The 12,559-nt window shown below is 39.2% G+C and overlaps 1 protein-coding gene across 1 annotated transcript in view; it reads left to right on the top strand.

Annotated features, from left to right (window-relative positions):
- Positions 1 to 12,559, top strand: part of itfg1 (integrin alpha FG-GAP repeat containing 1) — a 159,344-nt gene that overhangs the window by 142,757 nt on the left and 4,028 nt on the right. Inside the window, exons 16-17 of the mRNA XM_067438070.1 lie at positions 8,142 to 8,224; positions 9,469 to 9,586. Coding sequence (XP_067294171.1) covers positions 8,142 to 8,224; positions 9,469 to 9,586 — 201 coding nt within the window. The remainder of the gene's footprint in view (positions 1 to 8,141; positions 8,225 to 9,468; positions 9,587 to 12,559) is intronic.

Consider the following 12,559-nt stretch of genomic DNA (forward strand, 5'->3'; position numbering starts at 1 on the left):
TCCCCAGATCTAAATCCAGTCAAGCAATCTGTTGGATGTGCTGAACAAACAAGTCCAATCCCCACACAACAACATTCCCAGATAATCACATTAGCCTATCTTAACAAAATGTGGACAAAAATCCTCTAAAATAACTTATCAACAGACTTAAGAACAATAAAAAAGCAATACAAATACTGAAATAGCATTATAAGCCTTCACTTTGACCTAACCAAACGTGACACGTGAGAAAAAGGATATTTTCCATGTTAATAAGAGGTTTTTGTACTAACCAAGCACAACAACAATTTGTGCGGGCATTGTGGATGGAAAATAGCCTACAAAGTATGATGGGTATGCTTTATTTAAGGGAATTTAAAGTGAGTTTGATATAATTTTTCTTGACCTTACGGAAAACAATGGATAATTCCCCTCGGATCTTGATAATAAATTAAAGGAAACAACTTTTCAAACTGTCAACTCAAGGTGAACAAACAAATGCGTTCTATGATAATACAATTATTTCAGTCCCTCAGTGTGTAATTTTAATCATGCTAAATTGGTGTAAGATTTAGGAATTCGATATTGTACTTATCCATTTCGTTGTGAGTGTAGTGCGCTTACAGAGAGAGCCTGCCATACTCTGCTATACTTAAACACTGTCCCTGCTTAAAGGATCTGCTGCTAACATCTTAGTGACAGATACCACAGCCCGCCTTATAGTGGAGCCCATGCCTCGACGGGTCAGGGCTGTTTTGGCACCAAAAGGGGGACCAACACAATATTAGGAATATTAGGTCCTAATGTTTTGCCTGATCAGTGTATATTCATCCCTTATTTAGAGCTGCTAGACACTGTCTCTGTCTGCTTTTAGCTGAGGAAATGCAATTTTAAATCTGTCCCTCCCTCCACTTCCTCTAGAATTCCCCCAGTGCTACTCATTTAAATTTAAGACATCGGCTTCCTCAGCTGTCACTGAGCTAAACAGAGGTCTTTATCAAACAGTGATTAGAATTGCAGATTTGATTTACCAACACACTCACACATGACTACAGTGCCTTGCGAAAGTATTCGGCCCCCTTGAACTTTGCGACCTTTTGCCACATTTCAGGCATCAAACATAATGATATGAAACTGTAATTTTTTTGTGAAGAATCAACAACAAGTGGGACACAATCATGAAGTGAAATGAAATTTATTGGATATTTCAAACTTTACAGCTGTAAGTGGCTTGGGGTATGTCTCTTATCAGTTTTGCACATCGAGAGACTGAAATGTTTGCCCATTCCTCCTTGCAGAACAGCTCGAGCTCAGTGAGGTTGGATGGAGAGTGTTTGTGAACAGCAGTTTTGAGTTCTTTCCACAGATTCTCGATTGGATTCAGGTCTGGACTTTGACTTGGCCGTTCTAACACCTGGAAATGTTTATTTTTGAACCATTCCATTGTAGATTTTGCTTTATGTTTTGAATCATTGTCTTGTTGGAAGACAAATCTCCGTCCCAGTCTCAGGTCTTTTGCAGACTCCATCAGGTTTTCTTTCAGAATGGTCGTGTATTTGGCTCCATCCATCTTCCCATCAATTTTAACCATCTTCCCTGTCCCTGCTGAAGAAAAGCAGGCCCAAACCATGATGCTGCCACCACCATGTTTGACAGTGGGGATGGTGTGTTCAGGGTGATGAGCTGTGTTGCTTTTACGCCAAACATAACGTTTTGCATTGTTGCCAAAAAGTTCAATTTTAGTTTCATCTGACCAGAGCACCTTCTTCCACATGTTTGGTGTGTCTCCCAGGTGGATTGTGGCAAACTTTAAACATCACTTTTTATGGATTTCTTTAAGAAATGGCTTTCTTCTTGCCACTCTTCCATAAAGGCCAGATTTGTGCAGTATACGACTGATTGTTGTCCTATGGACAGAGTCTTCCACCTCAGCTGTAGATCTCTGCAGTTCCTCCAGAGTGATCATGGGCCTCTTGGCTGCATCTCTGATCAGTCTTCTCCTTGTATGAGCTGAAAGTTTAGAGGGACGGCCAGGTCTTGGTAGATTTGCAGTGGTCTGATACTCCTTTCATTTCAGTATTATCGCTTGCACAGTGCTCCTTGGGATGTTTAAAGCTTGGGAAATCTTTTTGTATCCAAATCCGGCTTTAAACTTCTCCACAACAGTATCTCGGACCTGCCTGGTGTGTTCGGACCTCTGAGACTATCACAGTGCAGGTGCATTTATACAGAGACTTGATTACACGCAGGTGGTGGTGGATTCTATTTATCATTATTAGTCATTTAGGTCAACATTGGATCATTCAGAGATCCTCACTGAACTTGGTTTTCTTCAATGAAAGTAAAGGGGCCGAATAATTTTGCACGCCCAATTTTTCAGTTTTTGATTTGTTAAAAAAGTTTGAAATATCCAATACATTTCGTTCCACTTCATGATTGTGTCCCACTTGTTGTTGATTCTTCACAAAAAAATAGTTTCATATCTTTATGTTTGAAGCCTGAAATGTCGCAAAAGGTTGCAAAGTTCAAGGGGGCCGAATATTTCCGCAAGGCACTGTACATGAACATGCATACACACATTCACATTAACACAAAGCTTGTGCTTGACCAAGTCTCACGTACAGCAGTTTGCTGTTTTGTGTTTTTTAATAGGGCTGCCGATTTAACACATTCATTTTGTACCATTCATTTGTAATAAATAAATAAATAAATAAATAAATAAATAAATAAATAAATAAATAAATAAAATTATATATATATATATATAAAAAAATACAATAAAAAATAAATAAAATATATATATATATATATATTCTGTTAAATGTGTTAATAAATAAATTGTTCGAATTTTTAATAGGTTAGAATTGTTCATTGTGATTAATAGCACCCTTATCATGAAATTAAACGTACACAATTTATCTTGTTTAACGCATTCATCTTGCCATCATTTGCTGTATCTAGCAAAGTAAACGTAAGCCATCAAATTGAAAGGTTATTCACCTTAAAAGTTTATTTTTTCCAAGCTTTGTTCGAGGAAAATTAAGATGTCCTCCCAAAAAAAGGACACTTGGATACTCTAAAAGCACAGCAAAAAACAAATGTTATATAACAAATATATATAACACAAAATTGCACATTTAATCATGCCTTTTTGACCCGATTTGAACACAGGGGGCTCGAGGCATGCTTTTTAAAAGTTGAACTGTTTTTAACCCGACAAGGTGTCTTTAAAATGATGATGCAAGACACTGAAAAAAAAAACAACACTCTTAAACATTTGAAAGATATCTTAAGAAATGTGTGTGCATGTGTATATATGTGTGTGTATATATGTGTGTGTATATATATATATATATATATATATATATATATATATATATATATGCTTCTTAATATACTTTTTCATCGATAAACCCATCGGCCTCACTAATGCCTTTTAAATTTGATTCATTTGAAGGCTTTTCTCAGCAAATATTGATATATGAATATGCGCATATTAATTTCATTGTTTTTGTTTTTGTTTTTATTGACCTACTGTATAGGGTGTTTTTTTTTTTTCTTCAAAAACTTAAGGGAATGAGAGAGGAAGACTTTGCCAGAGAATTTCCTCACAAAGGCTCCGCATATGTGGTTGTATTTCTGACACAGATGAATGTTTCTATACGGCATACCTACAGTTCCTGCTGACAGCTCCGGTTTGGGCTCTGAACTCTCAGAGCTCATGTGGAGAAGGAAAAGAAGGCTCAGTTTTCTCTATCATTGTCACATCTCTAATCTCTCAACAACCCATGTTATCACATCTTTTTTCATCCTGGAAAAAACACGTTGCTCACTGCAGCACAATGCAGGAACTGAGATTTATTTTTTTATATGTTGAGCATGTAATAAAAAGTGTAAATTATGCACAATTGAAACTAACCCTAAATTGAACCCTAATCCTAACACTATAGAAAGTACGGTAATACTTTATTTTACACATTGTTACATACGTTACCCGAGCTGGCAAAATGAGTCGCAGTTAGCAAATTTTCAAACATGAGTTTTTGTTGTTGTTTTTTTTTTTACATTCTCTATTAAAATGATGTATAATTTGTTTGAATGGGACAAAGGAATGACTGAGCTATACTGTTTGAAGTCAATATTTTCAGCAAAGTTAATTTTGAGAAACAGTGAGTTAAAGGTTCAAAAACAAAATCACCTAGCAACCATACCTTAAAGGAACATGCCGACTTTTGGGGACTTTAGCTTATTCACCGTTAGAAAATGAAATATTGTGGTTTTCTACTATAATCTCATTCCTGCGTAATAATCCAGAAACTTTGCTGTCGTACCATGGGTGCAGCAACACAATGACATTACGCAGCACCTGAAAATAGTCCCCAGCATGCTCTCTGTGCAAGAAGGTTGTCACGTTGGTTATGTTGATAGAAGTTAGCCTATTTTTAGGCGCTGCGTAATATCACTGCACTGTTGTACGGCAGCAAAGTTTCTAGATATATTCAATATTTTTTTCCATAATACCACAACTGTTTGATTAACAATTACTTTCCATATATGCCGCGGGTCTCACTGTTTCATTGTGTCATACTTTTGTATAATTTTTGTAATGTTTTAACCTGGTCGCTATCCATTGCCATTATAGGAAAGAGTGTGTGCAGGACTATTTTTTACATTTCTGCTTTTGAGGTCTGAAAGGGATAGAAGGACATAGAGCATTGAATCAAAGGCAGGGTGAGTAAAAGATGGCTTTAATTTAATTTCAGGGTGAACTATCCCTTTAATGAAACAGACAGCCTATATTAAGACCCACTGTACCGCGCAGATGGCCTACTGTAATTCCGCGTATATCGGAATCTCGAGCTGTGAGTGACGTCGGATCTGTCAGTCAGCACGAGTAGATAGGTACTCATAAAGATACTTTTAGATGTTTAATTGCTATTTGGAGCATTGGGATTACTAGGCGAGGGCTTTTTAATTAACTTATTTTCGTGAGTATTTACCAAAATCGACATATTTCACTTGTTTTGCCTGTAGATCAAAAATTTTCAGTGTGCATTCTGGCTCCTTTTGCCAGGTCACATTATGTTAAATGCAGTTGCTATGTAGTAATAGCTATAAATGATGTATACATGCAACTAGCCCAAACCCTAAACCTATATTAAAGGGGGGGGTGAAACACTCAGTTTCAGTCAATCTCATGTCAATCTTGAGTACCTATAGAGTAGTATTGCATCCTTCATATCTCCGAAAAGTCTTTAGTTTTATTATATTTATAAAAGAAATATGGGCTGTACCGAGTCTTTCCGGAAAAAAACGAGTGCCTAGAGGCGTATCGTGTGGGCGGAGCTAAAGAATGATGAGCGCGCAAAGCGGTGACGTCCTCAAGCGTGGAGAGACCCATGGCTATCGATCTCAGCTAATAGATATATGATCCAGGCTGAAATAAATTGAACAGGTGAAACAGCAACACAGGATGTCCGTCTCTGTGGTATGTACTGTATTTAGTGGCCTGTCAACATTTGTGTGTGTTTACTCGCAGTTTATGAGGACATGATTCAGTTTATGGACTATTGTATGCGACTAAACCTTAGCAGTAGCAAGCAAAACGGTTTTGCACGTCAGACTAGTGTAACGTACAGAGAACAACAATGGAGTCCGTTAGCGCATTTGAATGACGAAGCACGCGATCGTGCCGTTTACTGATGTTTACTCACGTGACAATAGGCAACAGCACAGACATTTGAAGCAGTTTTACTCACCGGCTGCTTCCAAAGCAGGACCGAACCTTTATCGCTGGGACCGCTCCAAAACACACATCTTTGGTATGATTTGGTGAAGTCCTGACAGCAGTGAACGGTGGAAATCCACTTTTAGACGCGACTGACCCGATGTTGTGAAGCTTCCCGTCATTTCTGCGTTCAAACCAGTTCAAATGCAGCGCTGCCTTCCCGGAATGCTGTGCTGAAAGCGTTGAAGTCGCTCGACGTCACTCATAGGAATAAAGTGGAGCGCGGCGCGACCATAGGGCGCGTCAGAAGTGTTCACGGATCACTGGATCTGCACCTTGAAAGAGTGTTTACGGGCGTGCATTTCCTCTCTCGTTCTAGTCACGTGCGCGCACCCTACCGGGAGAAGAGCCCGTACGGCCCATACAAGGACCTTCCGCTCTATTAACGTCAAACCGAGCCATACTCGAAAAAAACTCTCCGAAACTTGTAAGAAACCAGAAGGAGTATTTTTATTAGGAGTATTCAAAAATACTCCATCAAACGTCCAACATTAGTTTTTGAAACTTTGTCTATGTTTAGGATGGGAATCCAAGTCTTTAACAGTGTAAAAAGCTCAGTATGCATGAAACAGCATCTCCCCCCCCCCCCCCCTTAAATACATTTAGTTTATTATTATACTCAGTACTTAAATGTATAATTACACTGTAACAAAAAGACCTTAAAATAAAGTGTATTCAAAAGTACACAGAGTTAATATCACTCAGTACTTATTTGCATAATTACACTAACAAGGACACCTTGAAAAAGCAGCCATCATTTGCTTGAAGTAATTACTTGTTTTGTTTTTTCTGACAGCTATCAAACTTGCATTGATCTGTCAGCACAAGCATTCAAATGTTTGTTTTTCTAACAGATTAGAAGGTTGAACTCTTAAACTGTAATCCCATATAATTAAATTTGCAATATCTTCGTTCTATATTATAAAAAAAGCCCCATCAAGGTCTTTCTGTTGCATAATCATAAGGCCAGGGCCGGTCGGTTAGCGTAACCCTTAAACGCGTGGGCTTCAGTCGCTCTCCCTCTCTAATGCTCAGAGCAGCAGTAGAGGGTCTTTGACTGTAACAAATCTTTGTCTTTCTGCCGGTGCCCACAGTTGACCTCTGCAGCAGGCAGAGGCTCGACTCTTCACAGCGAGACCGAATACCACCCCATCCCTTTCATTTGCGAGCCTCATCCATACTGACTAAAGACATACTAAAAATAGCTTTTTCAGACCACACACTTCCTCAGCTGCGCACATGTACGCACATACCGTTATGTAGAGTTATGATAAATGTGTTGTCGGAAATTAAAATCTGTACCCCTGGAGGTTTCCCTCAAAAAGACGGATTTAACGTTTGCTACTAATTGCTGTCGAGAAGCAAGTTGAAGAGGGAAAATTACCTTTGTAATTGATGGAGGTACTGTCTTCATACTACATTAAAGCTTTCTGAGACTTCCCTTCCTCTAATGAACTTTTTTTTTGCAAATAGCTGGGGGAATAGATGACTATTGATGCTGCTACATGTTTTGAGGCTTATTAACTGGATGTTGCACTAAAAATTATGGCATTTTCTCCTACTGAAGGACTCGCAACATCAACACAAATTTAAAAGGCTGTTTTCGTTGCCTCTCTCTCTCTCATTGCCGGATCTCTAGTTCAGTCAATGCTGAACAATTTTATATTAGTTAATAATTTCATATCTCTCTGAGAGCAGAGTAAATGTTTAACAAATGAAAAGTGTGACTGTCCTGCGTAGAGCATTTGAAGTGAACATCACACATGGAATCACACAGGGTTAGCGGCTGAAGGATTTGACTGGGTTGTAGCCAGTTTGAGGTTATGGAGTTGAACTTTTTACAGATATTTTAAAAAACTTGTTTTGTGTAGCTTTGATCACCTTGCCTGCAAATGGCTCCTCCACCTACTCATCTGCACTTTAAAGTGATGCTGAAATCTCTGATTGGATTCATCGCTCCTGCTCACTTCAGTAATAGCGCTGAAGCTTCACTTCACACTGAGTACCGGCACCTGAAGCGCAGCTCTCCATCTAGCTAACAAAAGTTTAGTTACACAGTGTAAATAAGGGCCAGATTTAGTGAAGCGAGATTTTGGAGTAGTATAGCAGCCATTATATATTTAATAACGGCTAAAGATGTTAAACATGCCCTCTCCTCCTTTAAGACCCCTCACTTCAATAATGTCCAATTATGAAAAAAGACAATCTTCTGCAAATTCCCTCTGTCTTCCACAGAGGCACATCAGCTTTAGTGCATGTTTGCCAAAGGACAACTGCAGAAATTGAATGTGCTATGATTTCCATTACGGTAATGGTACTAATATTCTTTGCGCTCATGCTCTCTCTTCCATCTATCACCCTCTTTATTTTGCAGTATGTGAGGAAACAGGAGTGGACCGCTATCATTCCTAACTCCCAGCTCATCGTTATACCATACCCACAGAATGACCCTCGCAGGTACACACACACATGCTCAAGCAGCAGATTAATACTTTGTTTATGGAAAAATGGATTTATCGGTCAGATTACTATAAGCAAGTTTAATATATATATATATATATATATATATATATATATATATATATATATATATATTAATATTCTGTTAAATGTATTAATAAATAAACTGTTAGAATTTTTAATAGGATACTCCAAATGGACAGCAAAAAACCAAATGATAAAATAATATAAGGAGTACATAGAATTTGTAAATTTATGCACACCCAAAGCACCCTTGAAAAAAACATACAATTAATTGCATTAACGTCCACATTCCTAATTTTTTAACAATAATAGACTCATTACTAGAATTTTTCCTGTAAATATAAGAAACTGTTATACAATCTAAAACATAAACATTTTTCAGCCAAGAATATTTGATCTAAATGCATTTTTTGTACTTTCTCTATTGCATTATATGTACACTCTCTCAACACCTGCTGTTATTGTCATTCATTTCCACCCCCACAAACAATCCAAGAACATTTTAAAGATATTTCCTTCATTTAATATTATCAGCATTTACTGAGATCCAACCCCACAGCCAACAAGCAAATATTAATAAACCTGCTAATGTAATTTTTTTCATTTTAGACCATCACAACGTCCTTCAACGTCCTAGTCTTAATCAGGACTGTGAGAAGGTGTTTCCTCTGCCTTTAATATTTAATGCTTTCACCAGCACAGCTAAAATGTATCTTAATGAAGCTGTCCGCCAATCTTTATCATAAATATTTGAGCAGATCACTTGATTTCCCGCTATTCCCCATGGACCCAGCACGGGCTTCTTCGGCTGCAGTTTTGCTTTCAAACAATTCGTAAAGATAAACAGAGATTCTCTCGTTCTGTTCTCTCCAGCAAATGGAGAACGTTCAGACTTACTCGCTCGCTCTCCGCCTGTTATTTAAAGCGGCTCATCTTGATGTCCTGATGTTTCAGCTTGTCAGAGTGCGTCAGGGCTGATTATATTTAGCTTTCTCAGGTTCTTTGTATCATCGTATTAAGGCTTGAGAATGAAGGTACACAGTGCTAATAAGAGTTTTCTTCAGTGCTGTAAACTCCTCGTCACTGTTTTGATGATCTACACAGGCTCCGCTCACATTTCGTTTCACAGTTTTTGAATGATGTTTAAAGTTTCCACTGAACTGGTGCTCTGAAAAGTTTTCAGTTGTCTCTCTTTCTCTTTGTCTGTATCTTTGCAGCTGGAGTGCGAAGCTCTACCTAACCCCGAGTAATATAGTGTTATTGACAGCGATAGCACTGATTGGCGTCTGTGTCTTTATTCTCGTCATCATCGGGATACTGCACTGGCAGGAGAAGGTGAGAACAAACATCTTAGCCTTTTATTTTCATCCTTTCACTCATCTGATCTAAGCCAAATTGTACTGTACATCACTCGCTCCTGCGTTCCCTGTTTCTACTATGGATCTGTTTGAAACACTCCAGCATCTGCGTCTCCTTCTGCGCAGATTGATTGTGACCTCACACAGGCTCATCCGTTAGTGTTTGGTCTGCACATGTGTGTGAAGATCTGAGCAGATGGGTGTGTCTGTGTGTGGCCCTGCCCTCAGGCTCTCTCTGAGGGTGCTCCACACACACTGCTCTGCTGCTAATTGCTTTGTTCTGTCCTTTCAGCATATCAAATCTGTTCCTCATTATCCCACACAACATGTCCTCCAGGGTGTTATGTGTGAGTTTGTGCACGTGAAAGGCTGAGTTTTTGTCTTTGTGTGTGGGTAGGTGATTGTTTGCTTCCTTGTATTCTATTTGTACCTCTGAATGTGTGAATTCATTACTTTTAAACAATCATAACAGTTGGCTAACCAATTAGTTTTTCAACAACTGATTTGTGAGCTTTATCTAAAATACTACACTGTGCTTTAGCTGTTAGACAGTTTTCATAGTGTAACCCCTTCAAAAAGTTACAGCTAATGCATTCAGACAGATGTCTTTGGTTGTTGTAAGATACCATGCTGTTTTTGTTTTTTAGACAGCATGTCAATTTTTTATTTTTAAAGTCCAACTTTTAAAGACAGCTGCATGACTTGTGTAACATTCCCTAAGAACACATTTGATTAGGGTCAATGGGGAACTATTATTCCTTTAGACCAATTATCCAACTAGTTATATATAAATAGCACTCCCTGCTGAACAAGTTGGTTTAGGATGGTCTTCCAGCCTGGCCAAGCTGGCGTTCAGCTGATTTAGTTGAATCGCTGCTGCTTGGTCTCCCAGACTGACCTGCAGAAAAGTGACAAAAGAATTGAGTGTCTATAGATTGAAAGACATTTAAATAATTATGGGTGTGTTCACACTTGGCATGTTTGGTTCAATTAAAACCCAGGTATGATTGCTGTTAGTGTGGTTCAGAGCGCTGTGAACACTCAAATGAACGCAGCATGCATCAAAAAAACTGTAAACGAACCAAAAATGGAACATAATGTTACAATCGTCATAGTCAAAATGTTGTCCATTACAGTTCGGTACAGGCATCAGAACTTTATATAGAATTTTATAAGCTCTTCATGATTTCTCAGCTGGTCAAAATACCATCATATGTAACAGCACATGCAAAACAGCCCATTTAGCCCAGCAAAAAGCATTGTTTTGGATGTCGGCTAAGTTCAGTCATGATATATACATAATAAAAAGCCAACCAATCAGGTTGTAAAGGTCCTGGCCGAGAACCTAAGTTAAAATCAGATTAGTTCGTCCAAAACCCTTGCCTAGGGAGTTTCTAGACTTTTGGTGAGTACTGTGGACGTGGTCACCGCTGGGGTTTCTGGGCCCCCGCCGGGGCCCTTAGATTCACCCTAATCTTCCTCTCCATTATGGTGCCCTTGACTGCAGATCTATAAAGGAATAATCTGATACCACTTCACATTGGTACAGGATGCATTTTAGAAAAAAAAATACTAAGTAAATAAAAGGTAAAAATGCTCTATGAAGAAACGTCTGTTAATTAGCAAACCTTTGGTCTTTTTTTATTTTTATTTTGACTTTTTCCACTGTGCCCCACTCACCTGCCCTCAACCACCCAGGTATATGCAGGGTGTGGACTGGGACATCTTATTTGTCTTTTTATTCTTTTAAGACTGCTTGTGTGTGTTCATGTATTCAAAGGCATTATGGCGGTTCTGGTGGTTCTCTTGAGTACGCATGTGTGCAAGGGAAGAGCTGTTCTGGTTTTGGCGTCCTCTCAAAGCCATCTGCTGTGGGTGCCTGATTATGCGCGCTGAAAACCATAATTGCTCTCTGCTCAGGGAAGCGCTTCCCAATACACGACCTTCATTGGAGTTGACACTGCATTAAAATAACATGCTGGCTCCATATCTCTCTTCCTCAGCCCTGCAATTATACATTTGACAAAAGGGAAGAGAGAGGCTGAAGGAAGGTTTAGAGAGGGAGTATTTTGGCTCTTTGTCTTGTCTTGATGACTGGTTGATGGAGCATGAGCTTTCCTGATGCAAATGTTCAGGTGACGATTAGCACTGCTCACTTATTCAGCTATTAAAAGGTCAGGAAGCGGCCCTTTCTCCTCCGCATGTCTGAGGGAAGCTACGCAGCCCTGTTTTTTTCTCTGCACAACTGACACTGGGAGCTGTGTAGACTGCAGGTGGTCCATTATCGCATGTTGCTACATTACCAGACTATAAAATTATCGCCCGGTTTTTCTGCGGCTCTCTCCATTTATTGCAGCTTCTCGCAATCCAAATATAGCACAACTCCCCAAACATTCTCTGCTTCTAGTCATAGATATGGTTTGAAAGCTGTATTTGTGTAAATGTTTGTGCATTAAATTTCAGGATAAGCATAAGCATATGCCATTGCGAGGGGGTGCAAATGTCAGTCCTTTTGCACAGATTGACTTCCACAGTCAAGAAGACCCCTCAAGAAAATGCATGTTCCCGTCGGACGCAGCTTAAAACGTCCAATGTACAAAGCGTTCCCCTCTCTCTCTATCTCTTTTGTCCCTGCCCTCCATCTTCATTGCCCCCCATGACAGCTTGTAATTGAAGTGGCTTTAGCAGATAAGAGAGGGCAACCTGTAGTGCCTGTGAAAATAGCATTTGGTGAGGACTCAGCAGATCGCTCCATTTCTGCGGACCGTTCCATTTGCATCCCAGTGGGAGGGGCACGATATTAAAGGAAGATAAGACACCGTATTTCCTTTTTGCCTCTGGCTCCTCTCTTCAACCTGCTCAATGTCGCAGGAAAGACACAGATAGATGAAGTACTGAGGTGTTCTGTATCATTTGCATGTCTGCGTGGGGCAGGAACACACCTTGTCTT

Source organism: Pseudorasbora parva, chromosome 1 (genome assembly GCF_024679245.1).
Source record: "Pseudorasbora parva isolate DD20220531a chromosome 1, ASM2467924v1, whole genome shotgun sequence".
NCBI lineage: Eukaryota > Metazoa > Chordata > Actinopteri > Cypriniformes > Gobionidae > Pseudorasbora > Pseudorasbora parva.